Here is a 23,745-nt window from a genome sequence, read left to right as displayed (position 1 = left end):
TTTCCAGCTCTACAATATCTTTTTTTAGGTGTGATGACCAGAACTGTACACAGTATTCCAACTGTGGCTGCATCATAGATTTGTATAGGGGCAGTATGATGTTGGCAGTTTTATTCTCTATCTCTTCCCTAATTATGCCTAACATGGTGTTTGCCTTTTCTTACAGCGGCTGCACATTGGGTTGCCATTTTCATTGAGCTGTCCACCACAACCCCAAGATCTCTTTCCTGGTCAGTCACCACTAGCTCACATTTATGAACTACTGAAAACGTTTATGAACTATTGTTTTTATCTCAGGCTATTCTGTATTGCAGGGGTGGGTAACTTGTGGCCTTTTAGATGTGGTTGGACTGCAAGTCCCATAATCCCTCACCATCAGCTATGCTGGCTAAGGCTGAAGGGACTTGCAGTCCAGCAACATCTGGGGAGGCTCAAGTTGCTCAGCCCTGCTTTACTGTGATGTTTATGTTTTTATAATTGGAAGAAGTGTGTGTGGGTTTTTTAATAATAAAGATGAAAAGCAGATTCAGAGGGTTTTTTCTCCTGGTGAGAGCAATCCTATGGCCCCTAGACAGCGGGGGGGGGGATAGGATAGTTTGGATGCCTGGATCCGAGGTTGGAGACAGCACTCCGATCTCAGACCCAGAAGTCCAAGCTCCCCACCCCCTCCCCCTTGCAACCAATGCGGAGAGAACTGCGCCAGCTGCCTCTACGAGGTCACAACAGCAAACTCAGAGAGGAGGGAAAGGGGGCAGTTCTGGGGGCATGGAGGGGACAGGGGAAGTAGGGATAAGAACTATTCTCAGCCCTCCCCAGCCTCCTTCCCTCCCTCTCAGAAGAGTCCTAGCTAGATGGGCAAAAATGCCTGTCTAGCCAAAATGCAGAGTGGGAGAAGCAGAGGCCAAGATCGCCTCTGCACTTTTCCTGCTCTGCACAGGGTGCCTGTCAGCCTCCAAGTTTGGAGGCTGAGGGGATCTGGACAGGATTGCACCCTTAATCATTCTCGTTAGTGCAAAACCAGAACTGAATCCACCTAAAACAATCCTTGGTGTATTCTTTGTTTGAAGCATACTAATCAGTTATAGATAGTTAATTGAGAGCAAGAAGCACAACAAGAGTGTCTGGAAGTCCACACCTTTGCTATTATAAACACTGTGGCCTAAATAAAGAGACAGTACAAACTAGTATGGGATGCAGTGAGGAAATACCCACAGATTCCACTGCAGAATGTGGAGCATAAAATGCTTGCATTTCAGATGAAGAGCTGAGGTCATGTCAGAGAGCTGTTTAAATATGAAACTGGCAAGTCAGAGTGAGTGAAGGCTGAGATACACAGAGCAAGGGAGCCACGTGATCATATTTTTAAAATATATAACCCTGTTTAGCTAAATATGCAGCTTCCTTATTTTTAAAAGACAAGCAACTTTTTGCTTACATAATATTTATTTCCATATAGTTGATGAGATAATTTCACAGGGTATCCAAGATCAGCAGTGCATCTTAACTGCGCTGTTATTTATTTTCTGACAGCACACTGCTTCCCCGGCTGTGTCTGTTCAGCAGGTATCTTTTGAGGGTTATCGACTAGAACACTGGAGGCAGCCCTAGATGGCCTAAGCCCAGTTTACCACAAGAATATCTTCTCCCATATGAGCCTTCCCAGACTCCAAGATTTTTAAGAGACGCTGTTCCAAGATCTTATTTTTTAAAAATTGTTATTTCCATACAGATGCCATTTCACTAGCCCTGAAGTGGCACGCAACAAAATCTGAACAGTACACGAGGGTTTGCAATGACAGCAAACTCCATCAACGTTACAGGCCTGCCTTCCCTGACCTGGTGCCCTCCAGTTCATTTCCACTTCAACTCCCAGCATTCCTGACCACTGGCCATCCTGCATGAGGCTTATGGGAGTTGAAATCCAAAACATATAGAGGGTACCGCGTTAGTGAATACTATTACAGGCCTAAGGGCTAAAACAGGCATTACTTCAGGGCGCAATCCTATCCAGATGCCTGCCAGCCTCTGAACTCGGAGGCTGACAGGTGTCCTATGCAGAGTGAGGGGGGGTGCAGAGGCAATCTTCGCCTCCACGCTTCTTCCATTCTGCATTTTTGCTAGATGGGTGTTTTTGCCCATCTAGCTAGAGGTCTGCAGATGGGCGGGGTGGGGGGAGAAGAGACTGGGGAGGGCTGGGGATTGCTTGTATCCCCACTTCCCCAGTCCCCTCCCCTCCCCTCCCTGCCTACAGAACTGCCACTCTTCCCTCCTCACTAAGGTAGCTGTTGTGACCTTGGGGTGGCAGCTGGCACAGTTCTCTCCACACCAGCTGTGAGGGGGAGGGGGAGAAGCGCTGTCTCCAACCTCAGATCCAGGAATCTGAGCTACCCTATGGCCCCGCAGACACTGTCTAGGGACCATAGGATTGCTCTCTTAAATCCATATCTAAGAACTATATCATTTTCAGTTTTACTCATTTTATAGTAAGTGTGGGAACTCCCGTTCAGATCAGAATCCTTCCATGGATGGGGGGGGTAGGGGGACTTTTAAGATCTGGATTGAGCCTCCTGTACCTACTCTAGAGTAAAATGGGGGGGAAGAGATGTAGATCTGCTAGATACAGATTTAAAGTAACGTCTGTTTTGGCCCTAATTCTCATCATCTCAAAGAATGATGAGTAGAATGAATAGGACCTTCTCAGTGGTGGTGCCACAGTTATAGAACACCCTCTCCAGGAAGGCCAGCCAGGCTGTTCCACTGTTTCACAAAGCTTGTTAACCCTTTTTATTTGGGCATAAAGTTTGAGATGGCATCATGGCCGGAGTCTTTGCCATTATACAGCTCTTTTTGGTGTATTTACCAAAAATCTTTGTAAATCCCTTGAATATTTTGTTTAAAATGCAGTAAGTACACTTTTATACTATATGTTATAATCACTAATGTTACTGTGGACTCAGTGATTCGAATTCTGAAAGGACATATGTCCACCTGAGAATTCAGCTGTTGTGGATTAGTTTTTAATAGGGCTGCACATTTCTTTTGTAAAACAAGGGCTGTTTGTCATTCATTCGGGGATGGGGACTTATTTATTTGTTACATTTATGTCCTTTCTTTCCTCCAAAGAGCCTAAGATGGCATACAAGGATGGCGTCCTTCTCCTTTCATTTTGTCCTCAAAACAAGGTCAGGCTGAGAGTCAGTGACTGGCCCAAAGTCACCCAGTGAGCTTTATGACTGGGTGGGACTTGAGCCTGTGTCTCCTGAGTCCCAGTCCAACAGTTTAACCACTACACCACACTGGCTCTCACTCTAACCACTGCACACACTAACCTTTCTCCAGTGGCAGCAGAGCTGATTTCAGCAGCCATATCCTGGTAGCTGCCACTTTATTTTCACAGAATGCCTTGGACATTCTCTTGTACAAAATGTTGTCCAGTTGGAGTCACCATCATTTTTTTGGTGGCTGCCATTTTTTCTCCAGATATCCTGCAGTTACACAATGACCTGGATCACATGACAACCCACCATGGTGATCACCCATGATGGGTTATCATGACATCCAAACCTGGTGCACTTTCCACAGGGAGGCTTATTTTTCACAAACAAGCCACCCTGAGGACCCATGGCTCATTGTTGGGTTGTTCAGGATGGCTTGTTCTCAGGGTGGCTTGTCGTCACGTCCGACGCCGGCACAATGGCCTTGGCATGGCTTGCTGGAAAGGGTTACTGAGAGCTTTGGCTATTGGGCGGTATAGAAATGAAATGAAAAATAAATAAATAAATAAATAAATAAATAAATACCGAGACGCTCAGCAAGAGTAGTGAAAAGCCCTGCTGCTCCTTGTAATCTCACTGGTGCTGCCACCATCCTCCCTCATCTCTTGTCAGTGCCCTCCACCCTGTGCTCCTATACACTGAGAAGAAATGAAACCAGATGCATTCACAACCTTTTTTCGGTCTTGAGCAAGTGCACAGATGCAAAAGTCCATTGCTATGAAATTTGCATAATTTTCCCCTCAGCTTTACTGCTCTGCCATGCAATTTGTGTATTCTCAGTGACCAGATTCAGTGCTCTGCCATGAAATTTGTGTAATTTTCCCCTCAGTTTTACTGCTCTGCCATGAAATTTGTGTAATTTCCCCCTCAGTTTTACTGCTCTGCCATGAAATTTGTGTAATTTTCCCCTCAGTTTTACTGCTCTGCCATGAAATTTGTGTAATTTTCCCCTCAGTTTTACTGCTCTGCCATGAAATTTGTGTAATTTTAGCAATCGTCCTCACTGCTCTGTAACCCACATGTATATCTGACAGCTAACAATGGAGACCAAGGGAGGAAGGCAACAAGCATGAAGGGACGGGGAGCCAAAAGTGGCCTGTTGCTGCCCAAGAAGGAGCTTTTGGGATGGGGTAATTACTGCAGGAGTAGGTGAAGCAGTTGCTTAAAAAAAGGTGTTTGCTAGCAAGAGAAGCACGGAAGTGGGGGGGGGGGATGAAATTGACAAGGACATTGACAAGAGGGGGATATCAGTATGCTGGGTTAAATAGCAGACAAGTGGTCTTGTACTCTTGCACAAGACCCCCTAAAATATACTTTTTAAAGGCTGCAAATGCATTATGGCATTCATAAGCGCTCAGAAAATTTATTCCCTTTGATGTCTGATGCGGGGGGAGGGGGGAGGAATTTCCCTCAAAAGCAAACCCAGCGGACCAATTGCAGAAAGGGTGCTGATGTAGGGACCAAGGAAATGAGGAGTTCTGCTGCGAAGGTGCCTGGAATACATGCTGGGAGCTGGTGGGAGGACTGAGGGGGAAAACAAGCAACAGCAAGCCGCAGAGCACTTGATTGTCTGTTGGGTTAGCAAGCAAACAACCAACCCATGGTGACTTATTCTCAGGGTGGCTTAGTGTGACATGTGAACCCTCCCCAACATCTGGAACGTTTTGAAAGGCCACCAGGATGTGGCTGCCAAAGTGAGCTGTGCTACGGCTCCCATCACAAGCAGCAGCAAAACTAAGAAACAAAGAAACAAAACAGTGATATATACTTTTAATAAATAATTAATATTTAATAAATTAATATTTAAGTAATAATTGATGGGATTGTGCAAACAGCCCTCTCCTCTCAAGAAATTTCACATGACTTATTTTGGCCTCCCTCAAAATTCCTCAGATGTTTTCCCAGAGAGAGAACCTCCACATTTGCTTCGAAGTTTAGTTCTGGCAAAATCCAGAGAGAACATAGAGATATGGGTAACCTCCAACCCCCATGCCATTTCTCTAGCCTTACCAGAAGCCTTTGGTCTTGCCTCAAGGGTTCCTCGGAGGTTTCACTCAGGTAACACCCCCCCCCCAAAAAAAAATTTGCTTCAAATTTTGGTTTAGGCGACAGTCCTGTGCAAGTACTATATATTTGAGTCTGAATATTAATTATATTATTTTCTTTCACAAGAGTTACTCTTCTTTGTATTACTGGTGCTGTTGCTTTTATATCATGGAAGAAAATGGACAGTAATTTGAATTTTCCTATTTGATCAGAACAGTTGTATGCTTTTACAAAAGCTTGAGTTTTGAAAGAAGACATAGCAGACTGCATGTTTAGGTCTTAACTAAAGGCTCCTTCACACGGAGCTTTTATCCTGAGATTGAGATTGCTCCTTCATGGAAGTTTGCGGGCTCTTTACATGATGCTGTGACCCTGCCGTGACCCTCCCAGGCGTCTCCTGCACTAAATGCCCTTTGTTCTGTTTTAAAATAGATCGCAGATAATGAGCTATCAAATTACCCCGTTGTGTTCCGCTTGAGTTCCCTCCGTGAAAAGAGGAAAAGTGGCAAGAGGAGGAGCAAGATCACTGAAAGATAATGGAAGACTCAGATACAGGGAGAAGGAGGGGGAAGGGGAGGGGGGCAAGGAAGCAGGTGAAAGAGGGAGTCGTTGTTATCCTGCATTTAAAATGGAAGCAGAAAGCCCCGTTTTAAATGCAGGGTTTTAGGCTGGTGTGGAGATGCCCTAAATGTTATAAGAGATATGGCATGGCAACTGATCTGTTTTTCTTACCTTGTGATGTCTGGATAAATGTGGCGTTACTGAATGGTGTGTTTCTCTGCTCCCCCTCCCATTCTTGGCTGTTGGCTGTGGGTCAGGGCAATGCTAAATGTGCTGCGTTTAGTTTGCCATTATGAAGAAGAGCAGGCAAAAAGATCTAAAGCAACAGCAGCTCAGTGTCTCTTGTAATGGCCACTTAATTCCTTAGCAAAATTCATTTATGGCAATACCTGTATTTCCCTCAGATCTTTGTCATGGAGATTCTGAAGGGGATCAATAAAATTCTGTTTCACGTCAATGTCCAAAGAATCTTTCACTTCAGAAAGCTCCCTCATTGCTTCCCCAACATCCTCTAGAGCTGGGCCTGAAAAAAATAAGAACAGGATCTTCTCTGTCGTGATGCAAATACAGAAAGGAGATGTTTCCACATTAACATGGAGCAGTAAGGTCTAAGAAAATTCATCATAAAAATAAAATTTTATACTTGGCTTTAGTAATTTGTCAGGAAACAAAACCATGTGGCATTTTTGGCAGCAGGACATCTAGACTTTGAAAGCCATAGCAAACAGCCACCAGAGAGACGTTCCAAATTCTAAGGGTCAATCCAAACCCAGCCCTGGGATGCCGGTTATTTATTTAGGAAACCATTTATATCCCACTCTTGCACCTGGAATTAGGCCCCTAGAGCAGCTTACAAGTGCAAACATGATTAGAAATAAAAGATCATACGTGTGGCAGGGTGTGGAAATGAGCTTTTAGGTGAACTGAGACATACATCCCTAAATGCCTCGATGAGTAGACAACACTCATAAGATCTGTGCACCCCTTTTCACACCTCATGCAAACAGGGCCTACCTGTGTAAGAATTCATGCCAGTACATCCTGGTTCAGATTGAAGATAATATGTGTGTTGGGGCTTAATGCAACTATGCCAAATGGCGTGTGCACCTTGCACAGTTGGACTTGTGTGAAACAGCCCAAAATTTTAAAGACGTTTTATACCTGATGTGCTAGTTTGAGAAAACCTGACAACTTTGACCTACGATGCTGCTGCAACAATGAATTTGACTGAAAATTAGGGAGCCTGTATTTGCTTCATGCTATTCTCTAGTTGTGAACATGTAATTCATTAAAATGTATTAGGCCTAAAGATTGCCCAAAAGCAATTTGGCAAGGCAGACACAGACATCCCACAGAAGTTGGATTTGATTATTCATTTTGTACCAGGTTCTCTGCACACACTTACAGATGTGTTTCTTTCTATCCAGCTTGGCTGCTAGCACAGAAAAAAAATGCCTGTCTTGATAAGTCTGTGAAGTGGAAGATTCACGTTTTGGAACCCTGGCAAGATCCAGTCCAAGGTAAATGATGCCCATTGTATTTTACAAGATTAAATGAGAAGAAATCAGTTACCAAAGTTGCATTCATCTCCAAGTTCTCTTCCAAACTTTAGCATTGCATCTGCTAGCAGTGCCTCAGCTTGAGGGTAACCAGGTCCCTTTTCCTGGCCTCTAATTTTGGACATGGTGTTGAGCATGCTGAGTTTAGCTCTGGAAGCTGCAAACAGATAAACAAGCGAATCAGCAAAGAGACAGTAAACTGGGGAGATGAGGAGAAGAAGACAGCATATGAATGAAGACAGAATTAAGATAAGAAGAGGCATCACAGCATTCTTCAGTGAGCGGGTGAACTTGGTTTCCTCCGAGAAAACTGAAATGACAGGTGTGCATATAGGATGGCCACTTATGCATTGCCAAAAAAGAGGAAATGCATTGCTCCCCTCGCCAATGAAAAAAGAGGACAATAAAAACATCGCATAAAATGTGCAAATACTCATTTAAACGTATAGATGGACATTTTGGAATAGTTACTATCTTTTATGTAGAAATACAATAGATCTCACCATAGCGATAAAGACAGTGACCCTGATATCCAGGTGCTAACTGCTGATGGGCAACTTCAAGGCCCTGTTTTCCCTTGTAACAGTTCTTTATCCTTAAAACAGACATTGCAGTGGGTTTGACACCAGAAGAACTGGCGAGGAGTCAGATTTGAACTGACACAGTGTCCTATATGCTGTTTGAAAGCTTAGATACTTGTGTAGCTTAACATAGTAAATAGATATTAGTAAGCTTTAGCTAACCAAGGTAGGCCCCTTGTATAACAGGCAGCTTTTTAGTGGGCCTCTCATATGCCTTAACTGGTACCAGGAAAGTACAGCCACAGCTGTTTGGCCTATGTGAAGTGATCTCATCCTTCGAGATAAGGACGTTGTTCTTCTCTCCTGGGAGATGCGAAAGAGAAGCCCCCCTTCTCCTGAGAAGCTCCTGAACTACAGAGAGATGCCTATAAAGTCCAGCAGGCTGGTTTTGCTCTTTGGTCTGGCTCCAAGGGGGAATACACGCGCTACCAGCTTGGAGAAACTTGCCGGTCCTAGGGGAACCTTTTGAACACTGTGGGGACCCCAGGGCAAAATCAGCTGTGGCGAAGGTCTGCTTTGTCAACTGAAGGGACATGAGCTTTCTTTGCATATTCTTTCTGCCTCTGTTTATCATCTTTCTGTAATCAATAAACTGTTAAGCTGTTCCGTTTGTGATTTTGTCCTACTTTGGCATATCTGAATCTGGTTTAATTGGGACCTAAGTAAATCAGGACCACAAAATCAATACAGATGTGGACTGGACAGTCCTTCAAATCGAGGATGCCGTCAAATAGAGGTCTGTCCTCTGTAAAGAAGGACACCTGGCCACCCTAAAGCAAATCTTAAGTCAGTCGTCAGTCTTGCACCTTCCCCCACAGTTCAGGTGAGCTGCCTGTCCACCACTGCAGCTGCTGCCTCCACCTCTTCCAACTGGGGAAATTTGATGAAGCCATAGAAACAATCCTCTTCCTGCATGGCCACCTCAGATAGGGAGGACTCTGCATCATTTGCTTCCTCCTTTCATTTGGAGCCTTGCACGAAGAGAGCAGATTGCCGGCCCTCCTCCACCTTGCCCAGCCCTGCAATGAGCAGCAGGCCGAACTGCAGAAGGCTCTTGCAGACTTGGTCCTCTAAATCTTTGTGCCACGTTCCAAAGGAAGCTGTTGCTGAAGACACATTTTGAATGCACAAAACATATGCATCTCACTTCAGTTATGCAGGTGCATACAAATATAAATGGTGTATTTTCTACTTCAGATATATGCACCCTGTAAGCAGGAAAGGCTTGGAGCCTCATGCGTGTTTATTTTGAAGGGGACTGAAGTGATTTGTTACTGATGCAAGACACATATAATTTGTATTTGGGAGTACCAACAATATTTTCACTGTTAGCAGTCTCTGAGTACAAACATCTCATAGGAAGCAACCCTTATTCGTGTGGTGACTCATCTATTTAAAATGTGTTTGGGCTGAGGTACCTCTGCAGAACAAACCACTGAGTAACACACAATATATGTACCCTAACCCACCTCACAAGACAGGAGGAAAATTATAAGAATACTGTTGCACAAGATGCCAATGGGATACGGGATGGGAAATAATAGCTTCAATACAAGGAGCTATAGTAACTCCCCAAGCACCATACACTCTGTTTGTGCCACTGAAAATCCTTCTTAGGGGCACTAAAGCCAACTACTGCATTGTTTCTAGCCCTCTTGAAACCTCAGGGAATAGCCATTCCAGGCAAGAGCTGTTGCAGAACTTCCTTGTAGTCCTCAGTTATAGACTGGGCTATAACTAATGTCCATTCTCATGAAGGAAATCTGTCTAAAACCCAAGTTTATCCCAAAGGGACAACAACAGGGTATTTCAGTCATGTCCTCCATGTGTCCAGTGTTGCTGGCTCCAACTGCCCCTGAGGCATCTGAAAATGGGTGCCTACATGCCTACCCAGGATACCGGGGTGTTAAACCTCTTTCAACCTGAGGGCCAACGTCCGTTTCAGAAAAGCTCTTGGGGGCCACATCACAGCGGTGGGTGGGGCAGGGCCAAGCATGGCAGCATATTTTACTCTAAAGCACTTACTGCCAGTACCTGTGCCTTAGGAGAGGACTTTGCAACCCTTTAGACTGGGGGAAAAAGCTACTCAAAAGCCAGGAAACCACCAACAATTGGTAGCTGCGGGGGGAAGGGGCACAGCCATCTACCCCTGCTGTACATGCCCAGGCACCCCTTCTCAGCCATTCCACTGAACACATGCCAGCAAGCATGGTGCTTTCCCCCATCCATGAGTAGACTGAATACACAGAGGTCACGCTGATAAGAGCTAAGAGCACTTCCATATGTGCTCAGCATGGTGAGATTTGATTTCCACGCATTCAAATCTACCAAGCCATCTAAGATGGAAGTCACTCATGCAGAAGTCAGCACGTCGCTTCTAGTTCTACACGCAACAGAGTTTTTAGTACTAGGATGGGAGGAGATGAGGTTGTTCAGATGTTCAGTCTGTGACTGTGTCTGTGAATCTAACATTATTTCAGCCAGATGTCACAGCTTCTTGCCTCATTAAGCAGCCGGCACATTTCAAGGGCACCGATTGGAGCAAATGTTGGTGTATTACTAAGCCTGAGAACATGAGGCTCCATCTATTACTGGCATATTCCCCCTGCTGTTATGCACAGAATGACCATGGAAACCACACTACAACCACTGATGGCCATATTTTTTCAGGCTTCTTACATCATGAAGGCTACCCTGCATATGAGAAAACTATCGGTCTCTGAGGAGCATTTCACTTTTTTCTTTTACATGCATGTGTAAACACAAAATACATACATGTACTAAATACACATTTATCATGAATATATATACACACACACATGTGCACATACATACACCTAAGTGCACGTGCACGTGCACACGCACACACACACACACAGAACAAATATGCAGGTGCACACATGGGAAATAGAATTGGCATGCAGTGGTAAACATGGGCAGCCCAGTGGTGAAGCACATGCTTTACATGTGTTAAGACCCCAGTTTTCTCCTTGACTTCCTGAGAATGGGTTGGATCCAGGTTTAAGCTGGATCAACTGTGCTGGCAGAAGTAGACTTCCCCACCTCCACTGTCCCAGGGCATCCTAAAAATGTTACACAGAGAGCCAGGAGACCCTGCTGAATGGGGTGAGCTGCAATGTTGGGAAGATCCCCCAAAATTGGGCAGAGGGACCTTCTGCGAGAAGAGCTCTTCCTCTCACAGAAGGGCACTTCCTGTTGTGAAAGGCAGATCCTGGATCCAATCCAATGTGAGGACCTGTTCCCAGTCAGAGTAGACAATGGCCTGGCTTCTGACATCCATTCTGCTCATGGAACAGGGCTTTACCATTTCCACCTCTCCCCTGCAGCTCCCCAGCGTCCCTCAAAATCTACCCCTGGGAGTCGGAACACGATGGCACATGGTGCAGGGGACTGCAGGAGGAAGGGAGGGTGGGCAAATATTGGGCGTCCCTTGCACCTTCGCTCATATGAGAGCACAGCATAAGACAGCTTCAGGTGCTGCCCACCTGGTTTTCACTGTGTATAGTACAAAGCAATTCCGAGTGCTGTGGTCCTAAGAAATATGAGGCGGTGAGGCTCTGTTGGGGAAGGGAAAGCCGAACAGCTTTTTACATCAATTAGGATGTTCCTTACAATGAAGATCATTTCAGAACTATGCTAACAAGTTTAGATCCATCAGCCCAATCTCCCGGCTTTTGCTTTCCTGCCAAGTTCTGCCATGTCTCCTCCTTGATCACAGTAATTGAAAAGCTTTTAAAACCATTGATGTGTATTACACTTCATGGAAGAAAGAATGTTCACTGGGTTGCACTGTGAGATAAATGGAAAAACAGTGATCTAGAAAAAGGATGCAATGGAGGCCTGTCCAAAAACTCTTCTCTATGTGGTATGGGTTGTATGTAATGTTAGTCATACTTAGAGTACAATCCATTGAAATAAATGGGACTTACGTCAGACTAACATTAGATACTGCCCTATATGTATAAGCATGAGGGGAAGCAGACATTATTCTTTACTCTTCTTTAAAGCATTATCTTAAGTGGCCTTGGAAAAGGACAAACAAGCTCTAAATCCAAATACACTCTGAGTCATAGAGAAGCGCCATTACCTGGGTTAGGCTGAAGGTATTCTATTGTCTTGGTCATTATTTCCATCACAGCCCTGCTGGTGACATCCACTTTCTGCAATTACAGAATGAAAGATAAAGGGGAAGATGGAATGAGGATGGACAAACACATTCAGTCCTTCGGTTACTTTCTATACTTATTTCTCCATAGTTCTTTGTATTTGTGTCATTTACCACATATAACAGCAGTTTTGTCAACAGGAACTACAAGTTAACTGACCCAATTAACCGCTCTGTTCCAAGTGACGTGGTGTGTGGCAGAACCCCATACCTACTATGACAGAAGGGATATAATGCTGCAGAATCGCCTCATACAATCCCCTCTTAAGTGGGCCAGCATAGGAAAAGAAGCCTCCAAGTGGCTGTAGTGCCCACTGGTCCTCACAGCCACCTGTTACAGGTGAGCCTGCCTCCAGATCTCACCTTGCCCTGGTTTCTGGGAAGGAGAGAGCTGCTGCCCAGTCACCCTCTGGCAGTACCTTGCTTTTTCTTGCAGAGAAGATCAAGGAAGTCACTTCCTGACTGTTTTCCTTCCTTGTTCTCTCTTAGGTTGACATTTCCTGCCTGCAGTTGGGAAGGGGAAGAGTAGGGAAAAGCATCCAGTGTCAGGTAGGACATGAAAGGAAAACAACTGGGGAGCAATTTTCTTCTCCCTCCCTCTCTCCCTCCCTCCTTCTTTCAGCAGGTTAGTGTGCAGCTGCAGCCCTCTCCTTACCCAGGGCATGATAAGGGCTAGAAAGGGGTGGTGATCTCCAACTGTGGGTGCCTGTAATGGCTGTCAGGACAAAGAGTTGCTACGGGTTCTGGGTGGCCTATGAACATGCAGTGGCTCACCGAGAGGCTAACAAATGAACTACACCTTACTCTCAGAGAAACCTAGTCCCAATAAGCAGTTGCAGCCTTCTAGGCTGAAACAGTGAAGATCTTATATTGTATCTCCTGCATGGATATGATGTAAGGAAAAACTATAGTAAATGACCTGATCCATTTACTATAATAAATGACACAATTGATCCACATTTTGAAGGGCAGGGAGAAAGTCCTGAAGTTGCTTCAGCCCACACCACTAGAATTAAACCCTGAACTGACTAAAGATCAGTGGGAATGTTATATCCATACCTTTCAAATCCTGCTCCCAACACTGCTGTTGGCATATTGGGTGTGATGAGATACAGAAGAGTAGGGGCAGTATAGGACCATTACTTGGGACATGATAAGTCTGTGTTACTTACAGATAGGAATGGGTGAATCCCCCGACGTCTGGTCCTTGGGGGGCGGGGCTAGTTTGCAGGACAGCTCTCCAGCGGTCTAAAAGGTGGGATATGTAAATTGTGGCCTTTTACACCACAATGTATGTAGAAGGAAGTGCTTTATGGCCACAAATGCCATGAACTACACAATTTACAGCTGTAATTTTCCTGCAATAGGTTAATGGAGCCCGCCATCAACCTATTGCGCCTTTTTCAATGCCAGAGAGCTGTTCTGCAGGAAATCTGAAGGACCTGGAGCTGAGTGGAGCCAATCCACTGCAGGTTCTGGAGGTCAGATTCTTGGGAATCCAGCCTTATTGGAGTCCACAGCAGATTTCTCCAGCATCCCTACTTACAGATGACGCTATAGTAGCCCTTTCCCCCAGGACTCTTTAATGGAGTTTTGCTACTATTAAACCATTCAATACAAATCAGCTGCAAACATTCTCTGTCTCCTGGGAAGGCAATAGGAATACTGGAACTGGTTTCCCATTTCTTTCACTGTAGCAACAATGCCAGGTTTATTGGGCCCTTCCCCACCACCCTACCACAAGCATCTTGAGATCTCGTTCAGTTCCTACCTTTTGTGCACAAAATCTCACTCACATAATTCATGCATGCTACAGTGGATACGCAGATCCCTGCCTCCAAACCTATGTGACTGAAACCAGCACAACCCTGCTGGCTTGCCGACAGCTTGGGCAGAAATGGGAAAATAGCCCTTGCTTAGCTACTGCTGCTAACCAAACCTCTATCCAGTTCTTTTCACACACACCTGCATTGATGTGTATACACAGCTATCCACTTGTGTGACTAATCTCCTCTCCATGGCCTCTATTTCTTCACCCACCTGCTTCATTGTCTGATGACAGTAAGCTCTTTGGGCGGCTGGGGAATAATTAAAGTTGGCTGGGGAATAATTAAAGTTTATTATGTGTCGTTACAATGCTTAGCACAATGAAGCACTTGCCTAATTGAGGTCGCCAAGCACCGACATAAAATGGAAAGGCAAGAACAATAAAAGGAGTGAAGGAAGAATTAGAAAGAGCTGCTCTAGTAACACTGAACTGCGGATCCTCAATTCACCTGTCACTCATTCATGAAATTCAGACAAATATTCTCTTGAATGCGATGGGGGTTTTCATTCATTCATTAATTAAATGTATACCCCACCCCCCATTTTATCCTTACAACAACCTTGTGAGGTAGGGTAGGCTGAGCGAGTGTGATTGGCCCAGTGAAATTCAGGGCTGAAGTGAGATCTGAACCTGGGTCAGCGCAGCTCTATATGCTTCACCACCACACCACACTGGCTGTGCAAAGACTGAAGAAGAACCAAGCGACACTTTTTCTCTGGATACATAGTCTAGGCCACTTATCTGTTTAAAGTGGATGAACTGGCCCTAATTTTAAAAGTTCAAGATTCCAAGAAGAACAATGGAATACCACCTGTGTGGGGTGACATGCAATTTCCAAGGTGCTTTCAGACACAATACTCTAAAACTGAGGGCCAAGCTAGATCCGACATTAAATGCAACTTTGCATTGATCGTACATGTTTGAAAAAGGCAGATAGCAGCCACAGTGGTAGGGGCTAATGAGTGGTGCAAATAATACATTCGGAGAATGATTTCATCAGAATTGCAGCAGGGTAGAAAAGGATTAAATTGCCCTTCCCCGCCTGCTGCAATCCTGATTATCTGCTCTTCCCTCTTCCAAGCCGACTTAGGGATGTACGGATTTTGTTAAATCTGTTCCGTCTGTGTTTTGGGGGTCATCAGGTGTCTGCTCATTGATGGAATCGGATTTTTTTTTTTTTAAGGATGCCTGAGAATTTCATTCCACTTGTGCCTTCTATGAATTCGACGTGCAGATTCCAAAGCAGACAGGCCTTTTCCGAGTTGCATGGATACTGTGGACTTGTGGACCAGTTGTTGTTTTTTAACTTTGAGGGGGATTTGCACAGATTTTCTCTTGCACTAATTAGCACAAGTGCAATTTTGTGCAAATCCCCCGCAAAAGTAACAAACTGGTCTGCAAGTCCACGGAATCTGTGTGACTTGGAAAAAGCTGGTCTGCTGAGGAATCCACAGGTCAGATTCATAGAAATCAAAACTCATTTGAATCCATTGTGGGTTTCTTCAACACCCCTAGCAGTTGCTATGTAAAAACATTTTTTTAAATCTGCATGTTAAATACAAAGTTGCATTTAACATCATGCCTAGTTTAGCCCTGAGTAGCAGTTACAATAAGAGTTTTCAGATCCACCTCTGTTCTCCTCCATGTGTACAGATCTTCAGAGTAGATTTTAAAATAGTTTTGCCACACAACTGTCATGCAAGCAACAACTACTGAACTTCCTTCTTCTGCAGTGAACTGATGTTTCCAAAGTGGTGCCCATGGACACCAATGTGCCCATGGACACCTCTCTTGGCTCCCATCAGGCTCCCTGCCCCTCCTGATGTTTATTTCAATTCTTAAAATTTTAAAAAATTAATTATTTTTAATTGGCATACTCCAAAGCAAAGGGCTGCTCTCCACCCCCATCTTTATTTATTCAAAATAGTTTTGTGTCTTGGAGCTGTGACCTCACCTCTGTCTTGAACTTAGATGCTTGGCAACTTACTTTTCTTTTAGTCTCACCAGTTTTCCTTCTACAAAATGATTGTTTTGTGACTGGCCATGTCCAACATGGCAGCAGTTTTATGAACGGGCAACCCCCCGTGGCAGCCATTTTGTGAGAGTGCCTATGACACACTATCAACATTCCAAATGTGTCCAGCACCCCCAAAAGATTGAGGATCCTGTCCTCTTTTGCAGCTGGCCACCCTAGGGTTCACTGAATGTGCTTTGAATGACTGGACAGGGACAGTAAACAACTCCGACAGGAGATCTCCAAGATCTCCACTGCAAGGTAGAAGAGCAAAACTCCCCTCTGGAGATCGTTAAGACTAAGCAACCCTTTAATTAGGATCAGTTCATGTTATTCTGCTGTATCAGTGGGAGGACCACTTCACCACACCTGCTGTGCACCTGGCCTTCTTGTTCCTTTGCTGTGGAGGTGTTTCTTGACCCCTCCTTGTCCTTACCCCTCAAACTCATGGCACAGCTGTTTATTAGAGCAAAACTATATATAGTAATCAACTCCTTTCATTGCAGCCCACCGATTTTTAAAATGGCACATATAGGCAATCAAACAAAGACAGGAGAAGGAATACATGCGAGAGCTAGCTCATGTCTGGACATCTTCTTCCCATCCACGTCTGCAGCTGTTAGGTTATCATTCAATTCTCTGTGGCAATCCATTTTGTCAGTTTTTGTGGGTTCAGTAAACAAAAGAGATCAGCAAACATTTCATAGGGTTTGACAGATCAGTTTGTGTTGCTGAAGTTGTTGAAATTCGCACCACGACCCAGATGTAGTCACAGTGGACAATTTGTAAGACATAACAACTTGGATACAGTTGTGCAGCCCCATTCACCTCAAAAGATGCCTCCAGTCAGCTTAGCAAGGCTCAGATCAACTTCATGATGGAGATGTGCATCAAGAAGCACATTCATGGCTTCTGGTTTGGGACCAATGTAGCCCTGGCAGTTTCCACGGACTCTTCGTGGGAGCTTTCTCAAACAGCTTTTTAAAAGGTTGAAAAACCTTTTCATCTCCCCCCTAGAATTGAAAGGGGAGGCAAGGCAAATAACTCTGGATTTTTGCCTGGATTAAGGTAACCCGCACGTGATAGTGGAGGAGCTGGAGGCCAGGGTTATCCCCCCAGGGCTGTACCAGCGTGAAAAGCTGTAATGAGACTTATTTTATAGGAGAAAATAGGGCTGGCATGTTCCATAACAATATATCCTGCAAGAAAAATCAGCAACCTATGAGAGACGATTTAAGAACTTTGAACAATATTTGAGAACATCTGAGGACCTGTAAGATTTATTGGAGAAAATTATGGCTAAACCGAGGAGACGAAAAGGGCTTGCTTCAACTCCTCCCACAGCTGCTGTGTCAAAGGTGCCGAGAATAATTTATGATGATGAAAACCCTATCTTTGCAGTTTTCAGGACTAGTTCAAAGGCTGGACTTAATTCAAAATTCCATCACTGATATGCAGAGAGCCGTGGATTTAATTAATGTGTCACAGAAAAAAATGGAGACTAAATTAATGAGCTTGAAGACTGAGTGGCAAGAAATGAAACTGCGACACAAGTTATTTGTAAGAATATATCTGACAGAATTTCTCAATTGGACGCCTATATGAAGAGAGCCAACATACGTATAGTGAGGATTAAAAGTTTGTCTAATGATGTGAAATTGTCTACTTTTGTGGATAAACTTTTGCATGAGATACTTTCTATATCCTCTGATTATTCTCTTGATATTGAGCAGGCATTTCATGTGCCAAATCCTAAAGGTAATGATTATACAATTATAGTTCAATTTGCAAAAGTCTCCACAAAGTGTTATATCCTGAATTTGGCAAAACAAGCTGGAAGCCTTTCCTGGAAACAGGATAAAATTATGCTGTTCCCAGATTACATCAAAGAAGTGGTGAATAAAAGAAGGCAATTTATCAAAGCAAAGAACCTGGCAAAACAAATGAACTTACAATATTACTTAAAATATCCTGCTACACTTTGTATTGTGTCTGAAGACCAGATGAAGAAGTTTACGAATCATGAAATGGTGAATGAGGCTTGGGTGAATGTTAGAATGCATGAGAACTCTGTCACAATTCAATGAAATGGAATTTCTAAACCAGTACTGTTAACTACTTTTGTGTAGCTTCCATGATCTAGGCTAACTCAGAAGAAATGATTTTATACATATTTCTTTACCTTTATGTATTTTCTTTTTATTATTTTTCTCTCTCTTTCTCTTTATGTTTCTTCTTCTACTTTAAATTTTAAAATAGACAAAATACCTAGTATAAAATATTATTGACTGTTGAAGATTCATCTTAAGTTTTATTATTATACAATACTATCTTCTCTCTTTTTGATTATTATTATTATTATTATTATTATTACTAATATTCAGGCTTTTGGGAATGAAGTGTAGAAGTGTTGCGTTGATATAAAAGATTGTTTTACTAAATTGTAAGATTGTATAATAGATATAGTTTTTTAAAAATAGAATACCATTGGAGGTTGGGAGATGTTGGAGTTTAAATTTAATTCTTAAGGGGTGGAGAGGGGGAGACAGGGAGGGAAGGGGAAAGAACTTGTTTCTTTTTTCTTGACTTCCTTCCTTCCTTCCTTTCTTCCTCTCTTTCTGTTATTATGGTGTCCTAACTAAAATATTGTATGGATGAGAACCGAAGTATTGAGTAGGTTGTTGGTAATTTTGGTAGTGTTTATAAAGATAAAATAAATAAAAATATATTCAAAAAAGAAAAGAAAAAAAAGAAGCACATTCACACTGGCAAGGCAACCTGTGTGGATCTTTCTTCCTGGACTGGGGCATTAATGTTCACTTTCCAGATCCTTTTATTCACTCTGATAGCACATGATAGGATAAAAGCAACAGTACCTCCTCAATACAGCAGTAATAAGATATAGATATCATTTACATATCTGATTTCCTGTGCAGTATATTTAGCATTTTATTGCACTTGAGACTGACACCTGATTAAAGCCATCTAAGTTGGTTAACAGTAGGAGTTTTGCAGGGCAATCCTATGTCTACTCAGAAGTAAGCCCCATTGAATTCCATGGAGTTTACTCCCAGGATAGGGTTGCAGTCTTAGCTGAATAAATCTACATACATTCACATATGAAAAGCAGGCTTCATTTTCAGATGAAGTATACCTGTATCACAACAGGCATCCTTTAGAAGAGGCACTCCCGCCACCCTTGGTTTTTGGAAGACTTTGGACATAAACAACTTGCAAAAAATCAAACTTTGCTGCCCACTCAGGGCCACAGTCCAAAATTCAGTCAAAAAGTTTTTAACCCACTGATTGAACTGAAGTTAGATGCATCACTGTCACTGCACATGCTTTCGCTTCCTGAGACCTCCAGCACAAGTCTGTTGATAAAGAGACCTAGATGTTTTGGCATACAACTCCATCAGTTGTAGGCAGTATAGCCAAAGGTGAAGAATGATGGGAGTTGTGGTCCTCCAGATGTTTTGGCTTACACATTGCCACCCAGCCATAGAGACACGTGCCAGCATTGCCATGCACACCTACTCTGTTTCTCCTTTTACAATGAAGCAAAAATGGGGATGTTTTGTCCTCCAGATGATTATAGCACCTCGTTAGATAGGCTCAAGCTCATGCAACATCTAAACACAAAGATGTGGGCGGACAGTTTGTTCTAAAAGATAAGCATATTACTCAAAACCACACATAGGTGTGGGGCTGTTGCCCATAGCTTTGCTTTGCAAACAGTAGCTTCTAGCAATATTTTTACATGACACAGGGACAATGCTTGCCAGCAAGGGCTTCATGGGGAATGTCCAAATGTGTAAGAACCACCATGGTCATGGTGTCCAGCCATACTGTGTTGACTGAATTAGGATGTGGCCACTTGTTATTTGTAGCCCTTGGTCAAAAATAATGAAAGGTAACTGAGTGATGCTGTAATAACATAAGGGTATAATAGTGATTACTGTCAAACTTACTCTTTCCATTTCTTTGAAGTCCTCATCTAGCTTGGTTCCTTCTGCTCCACCAACCTTCTCACTCACTTTCTGTAGAAGGAGAAAAGCAACATGATAAATCCAGGTGAAACTGATACACAACAGTAATTTTGCTTCAAGGGTTTAGTTCCTAGTGCAGAATGGTTTTCCTTGATGAAGGTATGGATGTCTACCTATTTCACTTGGAAACCAAGAAGACACTTTCCTCTCATTTGGGTCCACTAGTCAACAGTATCAGAAGGCAAGGCAAAGAAAGAGGAGAAGCTATGCCAGATGGCTGTTCTGGCAGGAAATTAAGAATGGAATAAGGATGCAGAAGCATCCCACTATTTGCTCTGAAAGGAGCCTGATCCTTCACTCACAGTCCAAAGTTAGTCCTACTTAGAGTAGATCCACTGAAATGAATGGGACTTATGTTAATCATAACTAACTTCAGTCCCATTAATTTCATTGGGTCTACTCGAAGTAGGACTACCACTGGATCCTGCCCCAAGTGTTTTGCACATGCTCCAACTGTGTGCATTCAAAACACTCACAACTGATGCTCAAAGCGCCTACTGCTGCCTCTCCTGCCCACTTCAGGGCCCACAAAACTTAACTGGGGCAGGAGAAGGGGTGGTGGCTCAGCGGAAGCAGCACAGATGCTTGTTGCAGCCATTTCCCATATGGGCAAGGAACTGGGACCATATGTCCCATGATACCCCACAGGGAATTGATGCTATTCATGAATAGCATCATTTTCCCATGGAGGATGCTCAGTCATGTGGTGGGACATAACAAAATTTATGGGCTGTGTTTGGCTTTGCGAGTCACAAGCTGTGCAGACCTAACGTAAATGCATTTCCTCAGAGATGGTTTTAATAAGAATTCACAATCCAGCTAAAAATTCACATCTGGAAATGTGCAGCTGGAAAGGCAGTCAAGAGCTACCATGGAAATTCCCCCCAGGTTTGTTACTGGTTACCTGAGACGGGATATTGGGAACTGCAGGTTGGCAGACTTGGTTGGCAAGGAATCCCAACTCACTGGCAACCCCCCCCCCCCAAGCTCGGTCCAAGTGAGCTTCCTTGGATAATGTAGTGGGTTAAACTGTATAAGACAATAGCCAACATTTGGCCTTTGTTCTCCCTGAGGCCTAGTATTCTCCCACTCCAGCAGGAGGAGAGGTGCAGCGCCACTGGCCCGTCCCATCCTGCCAGGTAATTTAAGAAGCCTGGCAGCATGTGGGAGGTGCCCATGTTGGGATGGCTTCCCACACCAGCGTTACACAAATTTCTCAAGGGTTGGCACTGGACTAGAAAGGTGCTAGGGCTTCTCATGTTACCCTGGTGGCGTGGGAATACATGTGTGGGCTTAAGCAGGAGCGAGGAACATGTGGCCCTCCAGATGTTATTGGACTGCACCACCCACCAACCCTAGCCAGCATAGCCATGGTGAGGGGTGATTAGAGTTGCAGTCCAACAACATCTGGAGGGTCCCAGATATTCCCCAACCCTGGGCTAAAGGCAGGTCCAGAGTCTGAAAAGGTTGAAGACTACTGTAACAACTTCCCTCAGCAACTCCTAAAGCAGCAAGAAGGATTAAATTCAACGTGGGACCAAATTTGGGAGAATGGGTCTTACAGCGGTGTGTATCGCCAAGCTACCAAACCTTCACAGAGCAGCATGCTGTTTTCAAGAGCCAGTAGATAATATGCATCATAACAGCACTAGATAACAGAAGATACTTAACAAAACAAAACATTAAGCGCTTAGAACACGTAAAAATTAGAACATGCACTAAAGAGGGACATCAAATAATATTTAAAATTCATACAACCATTTGCAGCATTCTCCCCCTAATGTTCTCTGCTGCTTTAGCAAAATCTGCCCAGTCCAGGTTACCTGGATATTTTTGTTAGCTAATTTTAAAAAATCATTACTTAAATCTTGATGCATCCAAGGTCTTTGTTTAGGCTCTTCTTGGTAGGAAACCCTCTGATCCACAATTATACCTTACTGATGAATAAAAAACAGCACTCTGTAAGCTAATGGGATAAGTATATCTTTCACAGCTTCTGAGTACCAAGGGCATAAAGATAGTTCCATATAATGGGCCCAGCTCAGCCAAAGTCAAGTGCTGCTAAGCTGCACTGTTTTCACTGCGAAACATTTATGTCCTTAACTATTCCACTGAAATCAAAATGATCACGCCACCATCGTTTTGAGATTCTTATTTCATTTTCAACACTTCTATCCCACTTATTTCCCCAAGTGGGAGGTGTTTTGAGATCTACCATTTATAATATTAGAGCAAGAAGATCAATAGCCATGCTTATTCCGTATTAACATACTGATTTGTCACAATTACTAATTCAGATTATAATCAACATGCATCCTTAGCTAGCTAATTAAAACCATCACGAAAAGAAGAAAACATTTAAAGATTTTTTTAAAAAACAAAAAAGAAAACCTCCAACTGTTTTTGACTATGTGTGAATACAGATTACAATTTTGTCACATATTTTACCTCACATTTGCACCCAATGTGTGGTAAAATTCTCATTACCATTTGGGAGGATGATGCAGGTTACAAAGCTACCCCAGGATGAGAGAGAGCACTTATTCTGGAATAGCGTGGTTGCCTGTATGGGCACTGTGTTAACAAAAGATTGATTGAAGTGTTTAAGAACTCATATCTTTGCGAAGGTATGGCCTTTAGCAAGGTTGCTACACCATGTCTTTTCTGGCCATATCTTCCGGTAGGTCTGAGTACGGTCAATTCCTGGATGGGAGACAATCTGGGAAGCTAATGTATTCCATCTTGAGAATTATGATAGAAGAGAAGGGGAATATAAATTGTTTCTGTAATGGCCCTCTTCATTATAGTATGCAATTTATATAGGTATGCACATGTGTATACATGCTACCCCACTACACTGTACATTCACTATCACATGTTTATCACTCTTTTGCATGTACATTCTCTCTCTCTCTCTCTCTCTCTCTCACACACACACACACACACACACACACTGAATAGTTTTTACCTTCCAGACTGATAAGTAATATTAATCAGGCAACTACCCAAAACCAATATGAAAAATTTCTTTCTTAAGCTTTATCTATCTTATTGAAAGTGGAAAACCACATGGAACGGCAGTCAGGTGACAAAAGCTATGCTGGAAACAGGAGTATGAGAAATTAAGACACTGTGTGAGAATGGATTACTACAGTCATGCCTGACTGGATGGCACTGAGGTTAACAAAGAACAAGCCAGGCAGGACTTCTAATAGCTGGCACGACTTCCAAGGGAGGACAAAAAAGAACCCTGCAGCATCGTGGAAGAGAACAATCCGAAAACTGAATGGTGTTAAACCATCTTGGAGCACAATCAGGGAAGCCAAAGCATGATGCAATCAGCCCAGAAGCAGCACTCTCAACAATTCCATTGATTCCCTCACCCTTTTAAATACAGGTTTTTTAATTGTGTCCAATTCATCTATACTAGGGGTGGGGGACTTGTTGGCCAAAACATCTGGAGGACCACAAATTCCATCAGCACTAGCAAGTACAGCCAATGGTGAGGGGTGAGGGGAGTTGTAGGCCAAAATATCTGGAGGGCCACAAGTTGCCACTCCCTGGTCTATACCCTTTGAGCTTATAGAAAAAAGGGTGACATACTGTCATCAGACTACATGCCACTCTACACAGTAAGATAAGCAAA

At 43.5% G+C, this 23,745-nt stretch overlaps 1 protein-coding gene across 3 annotated transcripts in view; it reads right to left on the bottom strand.

Annotated features, from left to right (window-relative positions):
- Positions 1-23,745, bottom strand: part of SH3GL2 (SH3 domain containing GRB2 like 2, endophilin A1) — a 158,944-nt gene that overhangs the window by 13,993 nt on the left and 121,206 nt on the right. For all 3 annotated transcript variants that reach the window (XR_014787371.1, XM_084832133.1, XM_084832132.1), the window contains 4 exons: positions 20,022-20,090; positions 12,131-12,203; positions 7,455-7,598; positions 6,272-6,405 (listed from right to left, as the gene is read on the bottom strand). Coding sequence is in view for 2 of the 3 variants with exons in the window: in XM_084832133.1 (XP_084688259.1) it covers positions 6,272-6,405; positions 7,455-7,598; positions 12,131-12,203; positions 20,022-20,090 (420 nt within the window). In the remaining variant the exon portion in view is untranslated. The remainder of the gene's footprint in view (positions 1-6,271; positions 6,406-7,454; positions 7,599-12,130; positions 12,204-20,021; positions 20,091-23,745) is intronic.

Source organism: Heloderma suspectum, chromosome 2 (genome assembly GCF_057233095.1).
Source record: "Heloderma suspectum isolate Gila_16-S chromosome 2, 16-S_ref, whole genome shotgun sequence".
NCBI classification, from domain to species: Eukaryota; Metazoa; Chordata; class Lepidosauria; order Squamata; family Helodermatidae; genus Heloderma; species Heloderma suspectum.
The sequence above is the reverse complement of the archived record's forward strand: the minus strand, read 5'-3'. Positions and strand labels throughout refer to the sequence as shown.